This window comes from Heliangelus exortis, chromosome 18 (genome assembly GCF_036169615.1).
Source record: "Heliangelus exortis chromosome 18, bHelExo1.hap1, whole genome shotgun sequence".
Lineage (NCBI taxonomy): Eukaryota > Metazoa > Chordata > Aves > Apodiformes > Trochilidae > Heliangelus > Heliangelus exortis.
Genome location: NC_092439.1, coordinates 9,282,209 through 9,299,968, shown reverse-complemented (window position 1 = coordinate 9,299,968; position 17,760 = coordinate 9,282,209). Strand labels below are relative to the sequence as shown.

Below are 17,760 nucleotides of genomic sequence, written 5' to 3'. Positions count from 1 at the left end.
GAAAAAGCATGTCCTGCACAGGCACTTACAGAATACTCATGATTGGTAAATATTTCATATTAATAAGTAATCTCTCTATCTTAGACTGAAATAATGGGAAATTAATAACTGGAAATTCAGTCAATATACAGATTATCAAATATGTGATCTTTGCAAAGAGGGAAAACCATACCTTCTACATCAGCCTTGCACTAAAAGAGCTATGATAAATACACTTAGCTATGCATCTTTATCCAGAACTATGATACAACAGTCATATTGTGGATTGGACATACCAGATAGTGCTCTGACACAGATTTTATAGAGGGCATGAAGGGCCAATCATGCTGGTCCCAGTCTAAACATAACTGCAACTGAAGCTCTGACATGGAAAAGTCCAGGTGCTGGTAGGACAAGTTGGTAGCAAAAAGCCAAGCAGACCGTGTAAAGCGAAAGTGGAAAGCACATATGAAGTAATAAAAGCAAGCATGCAAAACAGAAAAGGAAAAGAGTGAAGACATAATACCATGCAGAACTCCCAAGCATTCAATTTAAAAATAAATTCATAAACAATTAAGAAAAAAAGAAAAAATGGTGCTCAGTAATCAGATTGGTGTAAACCCTGCCCTCCACTGGGCACAAATACTTGCAAGTTAAAAGCCACCAAGTCTAAATTTTTGTTGGCTGCCCCAAAGCTTCAATTTGTATAAAATTCACACCAGTGTATTTTGAAACCATTGCCTCCTGCTAAACCTGACCCCCAGCAATCATTTCAGAAGTGCTCCCTCCCCATTCTTTCAGATTTCATAGGAACATCTCTGATTTACCTGGGAGAGGGGGTCAATGTCCAATCAGTAGTATGTAATTAACAAGGCACAGCATGAAACCCTGGAACACCAGCACAGATTAACCTGGCAGGTGGTACCCTCATCTGAGTATTTATTTGTTATATCTATTCCTCAGAAATCATTTGCCTCATGTGGCACAATAACTCATATAGGATAATCAACACATGAAGTGTCAGTTAAAAAACAAGCCAAAATAAAAAGCCCAGAAAATAGAGGCAGATTTTGGCCTTTGTAATTACCTAATTGAAACTCAGAAGTTTACATGTGTTAAACATCTTAATTGTGAAAAGTAACAAGGAGGCTAAAAATTCATTATTTTTAATTTGTTGCTTGTAAGTAAAAAGTACTTTCTTATTTGAGTATATGGAACATCTCAAAGCCAGAAACCAATCATAGATTTTTTTTTTTATTATGCAAGCATTCTTCTATAGCATTGTTAGGGATGACATAGATGGCACTAGTGCTTCAACAAGACTTTAACAAATCAGTTAAAAAATTCTGGAAATGAGTAAACAGGAAAGGAAAATAAATTTATAACTATCATCAAAGAATGAACTGGAAAGACACAGACATTCAATTTTGACAACACTATCCTAACAAAGACAAGACTTTTAAGTACTCTTGTAACTAGTAGTCACTAGACTAAGTGATGTTTTTCTACAGATACTTAACAAGGCAAGAGAATATTGTCTTCAGTGAACAACAGACATTTAAACAAAAGTAAAGCTCTAAGGTTATTAAACAAAAAATTGAAATCTGATATTTTCAACTATATTATTCTTGCAATTACCCTTAAACTCAACACCCAGTGTAACAGTTTGCAGTCTGTATCATATGGATCAGAAACTGTCCTGTAGTATGTTCACATCACTCAGTTCTTTCAAAAGCCCTTCACCACAAAAAATAATTGTTAGCTGTAGAAGCAGTGGTGAGAGAAGCTACAAGTTCAGAAGGTGAAAAAATCAGCACTGTGCTGTGTAAAAACAGGCAGACACAAACCTGACAATACAGGTGGGTTTCACCTTAAGTCTTAAGTCCTTAAGACTTCTTTTATGGCCTACAGAAGACAGACAGGCAACTCCAAAAGGCAATGCTTCTGATTTTAGGATGAAATTATTCACTCTCTGGAGGTGGTTATCTTTCCTCCATCAAGAATACAAAAGAAGCATAGGGTGGATAAGTTAAAAGACAGAAAAGAGATGACTAAACCTGTTTAAACTAATTCCTCCCTTCCCCCTTTAAAAAAAAAAAAGAAACAAACAAACAATAAACCTTTAAAGCCTGTGATACCATTTTCAGGGAACTCTACTACACATGGGATGAGTTGTCCGAGAGAGGGCAAAAAATGGCAAAACTTTTAAACTAAGTAAACCAAGTATTTTTGGTCTGTTAAGGACCAGGGATTTCATTTATATTAAATACAAGGGAGAGCAGAGATGGACTGCAAGTAACTGTCTAGGCATTTCATAAAGGTTACAGAGCATTACTCAGGCAATCAGAAACAGCTGAACAGTTGTCACCTCTCTCTGATCATTGTCAAGACGCAGGTGCTCAGTGTGTTGCTTCTGTCTGTCCTTCCGCCTCCACTGGGCAGGAGCATTTCTCTTTGTCCATCTGTAGATAGAGGAATATTATTAGGCCAAAGCTAAGAGTTTGGTGCAGCGAAGCAGCATCAGGCAACCCAGGGATTTCAGAAAATTAAATCAAACACTTGCTCTGTAGTTTTCCATTTTTATGATATGCAGTTACAATTTACACCTGTTGTTCCTCATGTTTTTTAAAAGACGTCCTAAAATATTTGCTTTTAAATCAGATCCAATAAGAAGACCTTCTTTTATATCAAGATTACTCATAGTACACCAACTATAGATGTACACAAATGTACTAGGGCTTTCTTAAGTCAATTTACTTTTGGAAGTTCAGATTTAAAAAGAAAAAAACAAACAAACCCCACACAGCCCACCCACATAATCTGGTCTTTAAAAAAAAATGTCACTTGAAAAAAAAAACACTGAATTTTCTTTCTAGTGTCTGTGCTTTAATACTATTCTATAGATCTCACCAAGATCCAGCCCCTGCTATTCCAGCTTACTCACTTGTTGCTTGCTGGTCCAGTAGATAAAACATCAGACTGAAGCTTGGGAAAAAATCCAAGCTCATATTTCCCTTGTCCAATTTTCATGTCCAGCAAGTGTGGATGGACTGCAGTGTGATCTATTTTTGCTAGTCTTAATTCAATAGATTTCTCTGAAATAGTAAGAAGGTTATTTTTTTAAAGGTGCCTTAATCAGACATATATCTATAATCACACATCCTAAACTAAAAAAAACTATCTCAAACTAAAGAGAGGAAGTAGAAGTTTCTTACTGAGTCCAACAGGTACACTAATACAAGAATCTACTAAACACCAAAGAACTGACACCAAAAGGAAGAGTTTCTCTTCTTATGCTCACATTTTTCACACAAAGCACACAGGCAAATACACAAGTTGAACTAAACTTTACATGAATTTCACTTCTCAGCCTCCTGTGTAATATTTAGTTCCCACTAAAGCTTTTACACCTCAGCTTTTTTGGGTTTTCTGGGGGGTTTTTTCAGGTTTCAAAGCATGAATTATTAATTTTTAATCTATGTCTACAACAAATAGCCCTGAATAGTTGTATTTTCTTAAGTGCCATGAAAGTGGCTTCACTTACCAGCCTCATCAATGGTTGTGCATTTTTGATACATAGATGTGCGCAGAGTTGGTGTCCTAACATTTAGCAGCCTAATTTTATCCACTCTAGAATCAAATACTCTCAAAATAGGGTCTTTATCATCTTCATCATGGCACATAATCTTATTGTCAATAAAAGATGCAAACATTTGGGTCTCCAGGAATCTCGATAGGAAAGGCAAATAAGGTTCAGGCTGGTCAGACAAGAAAGATGCCTAACAGACAAGAAGAAAGGAGTGTTTGTGAGTTTGCAGAGAGAAACATTCACCAAAAGAAGCAACAATTGTTCTAAACAAGAATGCATTAGAGTGTTTTGGTGCCACTTACACCAATTCTATCTCTGAAACAGGCAGCCCATATGAAATCTGCCATTTCCTGAAAAACTCCTATTATATAGCACAATACCGGTTAAAAGTGAGATTTTACAATTACTTTCATTTTCTAAAAAATTCAACAGAATCCCAGCAAACCACAACAATACCACAGGTGAGCATATTATGTAATTCTGGCTGGGCTCAAAACTTATTAAGTTGATTAGAATCTTTTCATCCAGCTTGATGGGAATCAGATTACCATTTTATCAGGCAGCACTGAAACTATCTTCACCCATGTGAAGCATCCTGCTGACAAACATCTGAACTGCAGTAAAGTTGTAAAATTTGAACAATTAGGTCTTACGTAGCTAGGGATACATTTGGTACACTTAATGCTGTGTGGGTTTGTGGCCTTATCCATTAATATATTCAGCAATTCCTCTGCTTTTTAAAAAAAAAAAAATAATCATTTTTACTAGCAATATTTAACCTTAATGTTGAGGTTAGCCACTAAGCTAGTCTCTAAGATATTTTTCTACTGTAATCTGTATTTTTTTTCTACAATATACTTAGAAGAGTACCTTTAAGCATTTGTAAGTATATATTTTTCCACATAACATATAAGAAGTGACTTCTTTGGGAACACTGAAATTTAAGGAAGAAATTACAATTTTGACAGTACTGTTTTCCAATTCGTAACCCAATAAACGAAGTCTCAGGTTTGAATACTGTTTTTACTTTTCACATGGATGTATCATCTTATTAAAACTTACTTTATCAAAGTTTTGCATCTGTTCTCTGTTTGTAAACCAAGATTCCTTGTCCTGACTGGGCTGAATGACAAATACTTCATAATCTGCAAACATTTGTGTAAAGCGATTCGCAAAAATTTCACGAATTTGAATGTTGAGCTGGTAGATCTTGAATTCTTCTTCATCACACTGAATTTTAAGATCCTTTTTGCTACTGGTCTCCTCTCGCACCTCCAACTAAGAAAAAAGTAAGTTAAAAAAAAAAGATTGGATCCCTATAGCAAACACATTATACACAAGCAAATTTGTATTATACAAAATGAGAAAGAAAGATACCTACAGAAATTGGATTATATGGATGTCAGTTTCAGATATGTAAATCATAAGAAAGTGCTGCAAATTGAGACTAAATCTTAAAACCAAGAATAAATGAAGCAAGATGTATTTTTAAAACACATTCTATTAGCAAAGAAACACTTGGCTGACAGCCAAAGCTATCCCTAAATGTTATGGTGTTATATCTCACTTCCCCTCTCCTCCAAATCTTCTCCTTATCTCTACAGATGTACACAAGGCTAGTGAACACGTACATAAAAGTTGTTTCTAGTGAAGACAGAAACAACAGAGCCTTTGGACCCTGACTTCAGACCACATGCTACTGCAGGTCAGGAGAGATTTCAGACAATTTCATAACTTACCTTTTCTAGACTCACACCTGTTCTTTTAACAAGTGCTTGGAGTCTTGCAATGGTCTCATTTTCCTTTAGCAGCTCATAGGAGTTCAAAGGTGAACCTGCTATGTTCCCATTTCTTTTATCAGAAACCAGGTCACATGCTCTGAGGCTCTTCATCTTGGAGGCACTTTCACTGCAGTGAAGGTTTCCCTCAGGTGGAATTCCAAAAGCCATTAGTATCTCTGAAATTTCCTGAATGAACTCAAGTTTATTTGGGAACTGGGGCAAGTCTTCTGGTAGCTCGATGAAATGGTTGTCTACATCCACAAAGCACAGGTTAGCCTGGGATTTAATTTAGACCAGAACACCATTACAATATCACTAAGCATGAGAGTCACATTTTACTCATCTTTGAGCTATGTGCTTATAAAAGATTCAAATTTGTTTGATTATTCTGGAAAACAGACTTGCCCCAGCCATAACTGAACCATTGGTTGGGCTTGGAAGAAAACAGCATCAGGCCTACATTTCCAGGTCTTTCAAGGAGGTGTTTACTATTTAGTTGTTTACAAGATACAAAAGAGATTGTAGCATGTACTAAGTATAGATGTGCAACTTTTTTTTACAAAACACATACAGCTAGATTGTAACTACCACATATTTGCAACACTATTTTATACCCATGCATATGTAAGCAGGTGACTGCCTGTTGCTCAGATTATTGTCAGCTCTCTAAGAGATTTGGTGAATTCCATTGTAAAAGCTGTAACTGATATTGCAAAAGCAGCAATAAAGTTAAGAACTTGAGAACCAAGGCAATTCCTTGAAAAAGTTTGTTTCCAAAGGGAAAAATAAATTGAACTAGTTTGAATTATTTTCCTCTTCTGTTCTTTGTGTCACCATCAAAAATAGACAAAGGGGGAAATAAATAAATAAATAAACTAACAACAACAAAACCACCACCACCTATGGGGCTTACACATCTTAAAAGGATTTAATTCAACCTATATTTGGTGAGGTGGGGTTCCCCTTTTGACTTCTGCATTGCTAAATCTCTACACAAATGGTTTTCTAAAATATTTCACAGCAAGAATGACAAGAACCACATTCATACGTGAAATCTGCTTGGAAAGTTAATTATACAGTAGAAACATTGCTTTTGTGTAAAAGGATTTCAGTTTTTCTTCACTGCAGAATTAATATGGACTGTCACTTATCTTTCCCTATAAAATATTCCTTCACTCAGATGAGGGGGTACTTCCAACCCAGCTTCATCACATTATTCTAAGAGGAGTACATTAATCCAAAAGTTTTAATTATTTGATTCCTGCTATTTGTTCAGTCATATGGTTTCTGGAAGCAGCAGAGTTGAGTGAGCTCTGAATAGCTCCCAGTTCTGCATGTAAGCCTCTAGGGATAGATTTATCATCATTGTATATTTTTAATTTTTGTGTGTGTAAAAAGACAATGGCAACATGTGAAAGTAGAGGTACAATTGAATGAGCATTCTTAAGTTACTCACTTGGTATTCAGGTCTCTAGAAGTCAAAAGTTTTTATTTGTTACTGAGGTATCAGTTTTTTGACCAAGATAAATCCTGAAGTAGTTACACACCACTTTTAAGGCAGATTGTTACAAGAGAGGACACATAACTTCATCACACAATGAAGTTATTCTCCCGAGGTGTTGCACTAAGAAACAAGAGTGTCACTTCCTAATTCAAACAACTTCATTTTCCCAAAAACTTTTATAATCACAAATTATGAGGTGTCCAGATGGAAGTCTTACAAACCTTAGGAATGTGGATGCAAGTCCATGTTCCTGTATCTGATGCCAAAGCCTGATCCCCTGAGACCAACAGAACCACCTTCCATTGGCTCAGTGGGGTCTGGACTACACACAACAATACCAAAGCCAGAGGACAATTGCAATTCTTTAGTCTGACCTCAAGTACAATAGGGGCCAAACCCCCACAACATATCCAGCAATGCCTGCATCAAGCCCATATCCTTCCTTTCAGCTCTGTTCAAAAATACAGAAGGAAATGATCTAGGGTCTCACAAAAGGATGCCTGAGGAGGAACTACTATTCACTAATAATGAGTAAGCTCCCCACCCCACTGACTTTCTAGAGAAAAAATATGCTTTATTTTAAAGAGTAATACATAATTACATGGTATGCAAATAGATGCCTGCAACAATACAGAACAGTCAGTTCTGATAGCATAATCACCACTACTTGAATTCTCTGTGCAGCACAGGTGCTCAAACTATAGGCTGCATGCAGGTTTTCACATCCTCTCCTAGACAGATTCAAATGTGGCTCTAAGTTAAGGCTTCCACTTGAATACAGCACTAAAAAAATAGAAACCATTCATCTCCAGCATTTTTACATCACTTGTCACTTTTGGCATTAGGTCCCAACCTTGCAAATAAGCAACCAGTGCACTTACCACACAGAAAACATGGATATGCAAATTTATGCATACACAGCTGGCTTGTGGAAAATGTGTTTACAGTGGTCCTATGCTCCAAATGATGCCCCTGACGTTTCCTGTAAGCAAACAGTGACCTTTTGCATTTTTTCTAAGCACTACTGTTCCTTATGTCAACCCAGAATTTGTGACCAAGAACAACTTATAACTGCAACTTTCAGAAACATGGATTCAAGCCCTCAAGTGGCAGTTTAACACTGAAGGACATGAACATATAAAACTGAAATCTGTCAATAAATTTGCAATATTATCAAGGATCTATCACACCAGCAAACAGCCTGAGAATGCATACAAAGCAGTGATTATCTTGCAAAACAATTAGCTTGGTCAATCTGGTCTAAATGTGTTGGTAGAGAAAAAAAAGCTTTTTAAGAGATATCTCCTAAAACAAAATAAAAAAATAAAACCCCACTGAATTTGTTAAGTTTTAGCATTGAATAACACCTTTTTAACGGTTAAAATAAAAATATTGAAAATAGGTATCTATATAATACTAGGAGGGAAGTGGATTTCAGCATTTTTAATCTTTCAACTTTTATAAAAGAAAAAGCTACTGCCAAAGACCCTTGGGATCACTCAATTAAAAGCAAGGTTTTTAATGAGATACGTCTGTTTGATTTAACTAGTGCTAGAAGACTCAGTGCTGTTTATTTTCACTTGTAATAACTTAAATTTCCACCATAATCCTGCATTACAGAGTGGTGAGATACACACACAAATCCAGTAGCATGAAATGGCCCAGATTTACTTGCTTGTTAAGAATATATTGCTATACCACTGCAAAAGTTTCTTTATATGGAAATTGAAAGACACACTAAAAAAAAAACAATCTTACTTTAGTACTTGCTGGGTTTGTGATCTGCAAAAATACTATTTTAACTTTTTTTGATCAACTTTACTGATAAAGAAACCCACACTTCTGCCACCATCATCTGAAACAGCTACATGTTCTTCCCTCCCCCTTTGATTTCTGCAGCACCTTATTCTACCAACACTTCTCCCATTCCCCCTCTTGCTCTTCTGGGTTCCTTACAAGGCTCTGATGCAGCTACCAGTGAAACCACAAGGACACTCATGCATACAGAAAGAGCCCTCAGCAAAGCAGCAATACCTGTAAGAACAACCTTAACTTTACGTGCACTGGATAACCAATACATGTAAAAAACTCAACCCTACAGTAAACATTTTCTACAATTTTACTGGACCACAGTCAGGCCTTCAAGCCATTGGTGAACTTCAATGAATTCTCTACATTTCTCTTACATTTTGTAAGAGGTAATCAAAAAGCAATTAAAGCAATAGAATGTTTTCAAGGCAAGAATATCCATTACTTTGTTATCAATTACGCCAGGGCAAAAAAGAGAGGGAGAAAAGAAAGAAATCAAGAGATGAAATAGTTCAGTTTCACAGAAAAAACATCATTTGAAGAGAAACTTGAGAGGCAAAACAAAAACTATCAGCATATGGATCTAAGAAAAAGAGCAATGTTGGCATGGTGACCAGACTGGAGGTACACAAAAATATCTTGTCTTTAATTTCACATGGCTTATTTAAGAAGGTTTTTTTGTGTTGTAGCACTGCCTGCTAATGTAAATAAAAACCACCACCACAAAACCCTCTGTCTGCCACACTCCTATTTTGCCATTAATATAAATGATAATAGAAGAAAACAGATAACCAGAGAAAACAGCAGAGATTAGAGAGTCCTACCAATGCCTGTAAATAGGGTGTTTCCTATGGTTTACCCAGTCCCTCTACTGTAAAGTTACACCCCTATGAGTAAGCAGACTTCAGAGCTGTGTTGTTCCATAGCTATTAGAAGAGATGTTCATCAGTTCTGGGCTCCGTGGATTTATGAAGAATAAATACAATACACAAATACCCCTCTCCTAACCAGGTTTGTCTTTAAGAATAGAATGAGCTTATCTTAAAAAAGGGAATGTTTGGGAACAGAATAGATTATAAGTTCAAACATATTTTAAAAAGTACAATCTATGCTTGAAGGTGATGAAATGATTATATATTATTTCAAATGACTACAGGATATAAGAAACCTATGACCAGGCTGAACTACTTCAAAAGCTCATATATGTCACATGCCCAGAAGGCAGTGATTTGTTGACAGGAAACCAGAAGGGGTCAAATCATTTTACCTTGTTTTAAATTTTAATAATGTTATATTTTCACTCCTTATTGGAGCAAATTAAAAAAAAAAAAGTGCTCTGCAAGCACATGCTTCCCATAGGGCTACCTTATAGAGGTGTCCAGCTTCTTGAGTAGAGCCAGCCAGGCCAGAATGTAACACTCAGCATTTCTGTATACAAGAGCAAACAAACCACTCAATGGTGCTCGATGAGAGCAGTGATTCTGATGACTGATGGAAATGCCTCAGGAGGCAGCCAGACAGCAGTCACCCAACACACTTCCATGGGTGGTTACTGGCACCTGCAGACATTCCCTTTGCTACGTCAGGTAGTGCTCAATGACTCTTGGTCCCCTGATCCTCACAAGCAGCTCTTAAACTCTATTGGCATGTTCCGAAAAAGAATATTTGTGAACAGTGGGATAAAGTAATAAAAATAACCTCTAAGCAGTTTGAATGTAGTCCCAGCTCCATGTAGGAGTTGCAAGACCCTCACAAACTGCTGCTCCTTTACACACTGGCTACTGTCAACAGAGCCTCACTACAAGGGAGGACTTCCTGAGCACCAGTTTGCTCACACAGTTGCTGACATTTCACTGCAGACAGAAGTATGCAATCTCAAAGAAAATTTGAAACAGTTCTGGTGCAGACACCTGACAAGCTGGGTCCATGTATGCCATCCCCAACTCAGAAATGCAGTGCAGGGAAACTCAGCCTAATCTCAGGCATCCAGGAGCCAGCCCAAGTACAGCTTAGTGCTTTGATCACTCAGCACCAACCAGAAACAGCTCAATGGCCTTTTAGACACAGCTAGTGAATTCACACTGTACTTTGCTACAATTTCTAGCACTACAGGGCTAAGATGTGCAGCACAAAAGTGTTCCTTCTGTAACGCCACTGCATCAATACCTGTAAAATTACAGTTTAAATTTATTGGGGCAATTACATTTTCCAAAATGGCAGTTTATATATCTGTATCACCAGATTTTATTGAGCATCTCCAAAAAATAAAGAGATACCACAAGTCAGAGCCAACAACGGCTATTACAGTTGGCACTAGTGTCACTTCCCTCAGAGTCACATAAAATATTTAATCAAACAGGGCAAGCTCCTCTCACCTCTTGAGGAAGTTCCAATTTAGACCTGTCATCCAGCCCATTAGAGTGCAATCCCATGAGGTAAGGGACAGGAGCATCTAGAAAATGAAGGAGGGATGCTGGAAGGATAGGAACATACACATGCTGCCACTGAAATGGAAACATTAGTGCTGTGATGGTCTCTGCCACAGTCATCAGTCTCTGATAATCTGAAAAAGATCAAGAAGAAGAATATTTCTCAAAAGCTTTAAAGTAAATTAATCTAAATTAAAGACATGTGAGTTTGCTTTAAAACAGAAACCACAAACCCTCGTACTAGCTGAGCAGCATCTTAATGAAAACCCAGACTTGTACACTCAAGCACATTTTGCTGGAACAACAAAGAGAGCTCAACACAAAGTAGGTCATTCTACAAGTCACATGGAAATGAGCAAACTGAATCCTGGTATGCCTTAAGACACCCTCTGTTACCTATACCAGGGTTACCAGAACACCAGTTTAAGGAAGCAGTATTGTAATCAGCTAAGAAACACATGGGAAATCATTTATTTTCTCTGTGCTTATGGATTTCTATGGAAGTCTTGGATGAAACCCAAGACATCTGGTATCTCTCATATAAACATTTTTAAAAGAGTGTTTAAATCTCTCTAAAGCATTCTGTATAGTAGCCAACCCAACAATGCAACTAAAATAACTGTGTAGGAAATAAAAAGGATCAGCTTTGTTTATCCTTTGGATAAGGTTGGATTTGATGATGTTAAAAGACTTTTTTTCAACCAAAGCAATTCTGTGATTTGCAACATGTGACTGAAGTGTTGATTCAAGGTAAAAATTCATCTCCTTCTAGAATTTAACTGCAGTGCTAAATGCACTGGTGCAACTTACACACCAGAGATTTTTTTCTGCAGCAGTGGCTAAAGCAGTCAGCACTGCAGTATGCTGGGCCAAGACCTCACCCTCCTCTTTTAGACTACAAAACCAACTTTAATGTTTTTTGATATCTATACACCAGAAAGGAGGAGGCAACACCAGATGAATTCAGAGTGTGTGGTCTAATACAAGTGCCAAAACATTTAGAATGTTCTCAAGCTGCCAGGCTGGAAAGAGTATAAAGTAAGTTCACAGAACTAAAGACAATTCCTAATTTTAGTCCAGCTGTAATGATACTGCAACAATACTCAACTCCATCCAAGAAACATGGGGGGCAAGGGGTAGAATAGGAAAAAAATCAGTATTCTTCATCTATATGTTGAGGTGCTGGGCATGCCTATCTTCTCCTAAGCTGCTCATAAAACTACAGACACTATGAAACTGGAAAAGACACTTGAATGCACAGCTTCAGATGTTGAGGTTTTACTACAGACAAGTTTGGAGATATTCACAAAGTATATGGATGTACCAGAAAGATGGACTACTTGACAGGATTAAGCTTCTCCTTAACCTGAAGGAGAGAAGGAGGAGCAAAAAATATACAAAGTCCCTATGGATACACGGTGTGCAATGCAATTGAGGCACCAGAATAAAGCACTGCCTGGAGAGTTTCCTTTAGTCAAACCTCTTCATAGCAGAAAGCAGGGTATAAACCAAACATTTTTCAATAATCTTTTTCTGATCACAGACATTCCACATCCTTAGAGAAAACATACATTTTTTTAATTGGGTCTTTTGCTTCAAAAAAACTGCAATGAGAGAGACACAGTTAACTGTGGTTAGTAGAAGCAGTGGGTCAAAGCACTTCCTTACTGGTGTTCAGTCCTGTGTCTGTAAAGCAGCTTAAAGATGCCTGCACCAACCAGCAAGTGCCCTAAATCACTAGAGGCATAAGAAGAAAACATCCTGTGTAAGAGATTAGAGCTGGGCAACATGGGACTAATACTGCAAAGAAATGCAACTAGTACTTTAAACCTCCAGAGTGAACATTATTTTAAGCAAGTGAAAGAAAATGGGAAGAAATTATTCAAAAGCAAAGTGGAAAAAAAAATCCCAAACCTTTATATTTTATTTAAAAATGGCAGCAGACAGCAAATACTCAGGAAATAAAAACTGTTCAGAATCACAGTCTGCAGCAGTGATGCATCATATTTCTCTTTTTACTGCTTTAGCTGTTTAGAAAAATCTTCTCCAAGCATATTTCACAGCCATCTTAAGTCAGTGCACATTTTTCACAAGAGCTCCAAGTGCTCTACAGAGATAAGGATTAAGTCTATTTTACAGATATAAGAGCAATATAAATTGCAGGAATGCAAACCAACTCCTGCAGAATAATCTGGTGAGGGCTCTACTGAAGGTCTTCAGAACCACTGTACTGGAGTTCCTGGGCACTGGCTCAGCACCATGAGCACCTTCAGACTGCCCTCTGTCTTACAGGCACCTGCATTCCTCTAACACTTCCCCAAATGGGAGACAACTCTCCCAAGAAGGCAATCAAATCAAGGAACCAATCCCCTACATTTGGCTTGCACTGGAGCAGATCATCCTGGGGGAATCACACAGCACCTACAGGATGGACATGGGATCAGACCCAGCCAGCTCAGGGTTTAGGAAGGGCAGGTCCTGTCTGACCAGCCTGATCTCCTCTATGATCTGGTGACCTGCCTGGGGAAGGCTGTGGATGTGGTCTACCTGGACTTCAGCAAAGCCTTTGACACTGTCTCCTATAGCATTCTCCTGAAAAAGCTGTCAGCCCACTCTGTGCTGGGTTTGGAACTGGCTGGAGGGCTGAGCCCAGAGTGGTGGTGAACAGAGCTGCATCCAATTGGCAGCCAGGATCAGTGTTGGACCCGGGAAAAGTCTTTACAGAGAGGGTGATCAGACATTAGAATAGGCTGCCCAGGGAGGTGGTGGATTCTCCATCCCTGGAGGTTTTAAAAAAGAGACTGATGTAGCACTCAGTGCCATGGTCTGGTAGCCACAGTGGTAGTGGATTAAGGGTTGGACTTGATGATCTCAGAGGTCCCTTCCAACCCAGATGATTCTGTGAAAACAGAGTTTGTGCCAACATAGTGGGACGAAAGAAGAATTTCCAGAAGCATAAAGTCAGAAATAGGTCCAAGGACTCTTAAAGCAAAACACATTCATTGCCAAGTGAAGTTACTCCTATTCCAAGGGCAGACTCAACTTACGGTGCTAAATAATTTGTTTCAAACACGACTGCATCTAGCAAAGCTCCCAAAGAGTTTGGGTTGTTGTTTTTTTTTTAAATGTAAATCTTACAAACAAGCACTCTGATCCTTAGATGTGCTGTTCTAAATCTAAACCCATCAAATGAATACCACAATCTCATCTGATTTAGGAGAACATGAAATGATCCCAACTACCTAAACTGTCATAGGTTTGAGCACCAAGTGCTTGAACAAGCCCAAAAGACATTAAAAAAAAAATCAGATTTATATCCTGAAGGACAACCTAGACCTCAAACTACTACACATCCAAGAACATAAGTTATACGTTCAAAACCTCAATCTATTTCTGATTCAATTTAGGAGTGAACTATCACCTATCTCTACATTCAACATTCCTTGTTTTACAAACAACAAAAAAGACAAATGTCTTGTGCATACTCCAGTTTAAAAAATAAAATTTAAAAAAAAATATCTACAAAGCCCACAAAAACCTTTACAAACCAAAACAAATCAAAATAAGGAACCTGATGAGTAAAGGTACATACAATCAGAACCTCATGTCAGAAGTTCAATTTTCCTACTGATACTATCCTTTTAAGCAAAGCAAGCAATTACTTCTCTAAAACAATTTTCTTATTTCCTGGCATGTAGAAGAAAACTGAATATCATGGTCAGAAAATAAAAAAACAGAAGTTACAGGAAGGAAAAGTTGAATTTCAAGGACTTCAAAATACTTCAAACTCCCATTTAAAGTAATACAAATAATAAAGCACAGGCATATGCAAAGCATTTTAGGAAAGAGTCCCACTTGGCTGTTGACACCACCAGCTCTATGTAGTAACTTAAGTCACTAGAAGCTTTGAAAGTATTCTGAGTGAATACCTGCAAACTGCACCAAATGGTTTAAGAAAAAACAGCAGGTAAAAAGTGGCAGAGATTAGATCCCTCAGAAAACACTTAATCTGAGGCTCAAAAAACAATGGTTGCTTTCACTAGAAGGCACTGCCACAGCTGGTTTACCAAAGCTAAGGGCCAAAAGTCAGCAAACAAATAACTAAAATTCTTTTTCTACTGAAAGAACACTTTTCAGCCAGAAACTACAGGAGAGACCTTGACAGAGTGAGACAATGCACTTCCAATGAGGTGCAACACATCCCAGCTCAGCCAAGGCCTGGGATGAGGTAGGGAAACAGTGGACAGAAGCCACCAAGATCCAAGCTCAGATACCCTCAGTTGCATGGATCCCTTTGAATTCCATATGTCCATGCGTGAAAAATACAATCTCAAGTGTGCCAGAGCTATTTTAAGCTTCTTTAATTAGCCACTGATCAGACACTTGGAAGGTGCCCAAGAAAAAAAGTTAAACCTATTTATATGACTTGGAAAGAGAACCCAGAATACAGAAAAACTAGTCCAGAAGCAAGCCAACTTCCAGCCCAGGAGAAAAGAGCACTTAGAATGTGATGGTCTTAAAAGAGATGAGGGAACACTGTTCCAATATGGCACTGCACACACTGCTTTTCCTGTGGATGCCCACAGGATGTATCCAGCACAACTACAAACCAACTGGGCTGCACTCTTCTTCAGATGGAAGACCTGACATTCGAATCTTCCACTGGTGGAACACAGATATCCAGACAAACAAACACTCCCTAACCCAATTCTGGAGAAACTAAAAAAGAAGTCTGTCTGCTAGGAAAATATTTCTAGATCTTCTATTAACAAAGTTCAATAAGTTTTTGTTCCTGTGTTTGACTTACTGTAGAGCTTTCCTCTGGTAGCTAATCATGTAATGCAATAACTGTGACGTAACAGTCTGCTGCCATTATACACTTTTAATCACCTTGACTATACACCCAAAATCCACCTTTGGCTTTAGTCCATACACACAAATGTCTGTATTTCATGGTTGGTGACTGTTGCTAATAACTGCAGGTTATATTTTATAAATTGCTACCATTTGTATAATACACATTTCAGTGACAGCTCAGCAGAAATACAAAAAACTTTATTAAATAATTATATTTAAAGATTTAAAATTCAATAAAGGAAAAGACCTTGCACTAGTACAACTACAGATAAGAAAACAAAAACCAAGTACTCACGCTGTGAATAAAGCAGTATCTGAAATTCCAAAAGGGCACAGGTAAAGAGTTGAACCACGTTTTCTACTCCAAGCAATTCAAAAACTTCTTTAACTGGAAAATCAAATAATGGTAGTTCACTGGTGCTTGGCCTCTGGCAGATAATTGGTCCATAAACACCTGAAAATTTTAAAGATCTTCCTGCTGGAGGAAGAGGAACCTCATAGAGAATATTGTAGATGTAGCTTTCTAAAGGTAGAGGTGGTGGCTGAGGTGAAGTCACTGCTTGGTGAAGTTGTTCTAGTACTTTCTTACAAGCTTTCATGAAAGACATCGGGGTAATCAGACAAATACACTTTGAGACATAGAGTGTGTCTCTGCTGATGTCATAGGAGTTAAAACGCTGTAGCTTTGAAACAGAAGTGCCATTGCAGTCTCCAGTGCTGCTGCAGCTATCTTTGTCATTTGTGGGTGGAGTATGAATAATGTCATATTCGGCATTGTGCATATGATACAATGTCTGCATTGCACTGCAGATCTGTTTGCTTGTAACTTCCTCAAAAAATGTGAGAGAAAATCCAAATGTCCGTGAGCCATCTTCACGAGTAATAATAAAAGAGTGGAACTGAGGTTCTCTGGAATCTGCTTGTGTCTTGAAAGCAAGCCCTTTAGGCATACACAGCTGTAAGAAAAGGGGAGAAGGGAAACAGCATCAATTAAAACACTATTTTCTCTCTCTCTGCCCCTAGAAGCATTGGAGAAAATAGGATTTAGATCCCAGAGACTGCCCCCGAATTTTACTTAAATTCTATTAAGTGTCACATCTCTGTACAATACAGTAACATGCATCTAAATCAGAAAAACTAAAGGAATAGATTAAAAAGTGCTGTATGTAGTTTCTATTGAAACTCATAACCATTCTGTTACTAACCTCAAGAGAAATTAAATAACAGAATACGAATTCAGATGAAGTATTCTGGTCACCAAGACCAGAAACCTGACAGAGAAAAGTACTATATTTCATCTAAATAAAGAAACCACATTGCACTCTATAAACCGAAAAATCACACAAAAAAGATTCATTAATTGTAGCATGATTTCTTTCTCTATCTGTTCTCTACAGTGTCACAAAACAGTTGTAAAAGAACAAAAAACTCTCCTAGGGACTTGTAAGCTTTAAATTAGTGTCCTTTCAAAAGTATTCCAGTTAATTTAAAAGGCCTTTTGAGCCTGCAAAATTTAGAGAAATTAATTATTATCAATTGTATTACAGGGCTTCATACCTCTTTGTAAAAAAAAAACAAAACAAAAAAAACCCCAAAACACAGATGAATACCTTCAATTAATAAGGCAAGTTTTTGTCTTAAAAACAAAGCCATTAAGTGATACTGACCATTCCCACTGCATCCTGATCAAAAGGGTTCCATTCAACATTCTCAGGATAGCGAGCAAGAACTTTGGATTTAAATGTGCGTCTTAATGGAGTCTGTTCAAAGTTTTCCCCTGCAGGTAAAAAAAAACAAAACACAGTAGTAAAT

General features: G+C 37.6%; 1 protein-coding gene across 6 annotated transcripts in view; it reads right to left on the bottom strand.

Moving 5' to 3' along the window:
- The window catches only part of DENND5A (DENN domain containing 5A), a 55,082-nt gene that overhangs the window by 21,212 nt on the left and 16,110 nt on the right, over positions 1-17,760 (bottom strand). For 3 of the 6 annotated variants that reach the window (XM_071762506.1, XM_071762508.1, XM_071762507.1), the window contains 9 exons: positions 17,616-17,725; positions 16,244-16,904; positions 11,038-11,225; positions 5,308-5,625; positions 4,631-4,846; positions 3,524-3,758; positions 2,924-3,074; positions 2,348-2,441; positions 276-383 (listed from right to left, as the gene is read on the bottom strand). In XM_071762506.1, coding sequence (XP_071618607.1) covers positions 276-383; positions 2,348-2,441; positions 2,924-3,074; positions 3,524-3,758; positions 4,631-4,846; positions 5,308-5,625; positions 11,038-11,225; positions 16,244-16,904; positions 17,616-17,725 — 2,081 coding nt within the window. The remainder of the gene's footprint in view (positions 1-275; positions 384-2,347; positions 2,442-2,923; positions 3,075-3,523; positions 3,759-4,630; positions 4,847-5,307; positions 5,626-11,037; positions 11,226-16,243; positions 16,905-17,615; positions 17,726-17,760) is intronic. The other 3 variants (XM_071762509.1, XM_071762510.1, XM_071762511.1) reach the window with 1 other exon arrangement.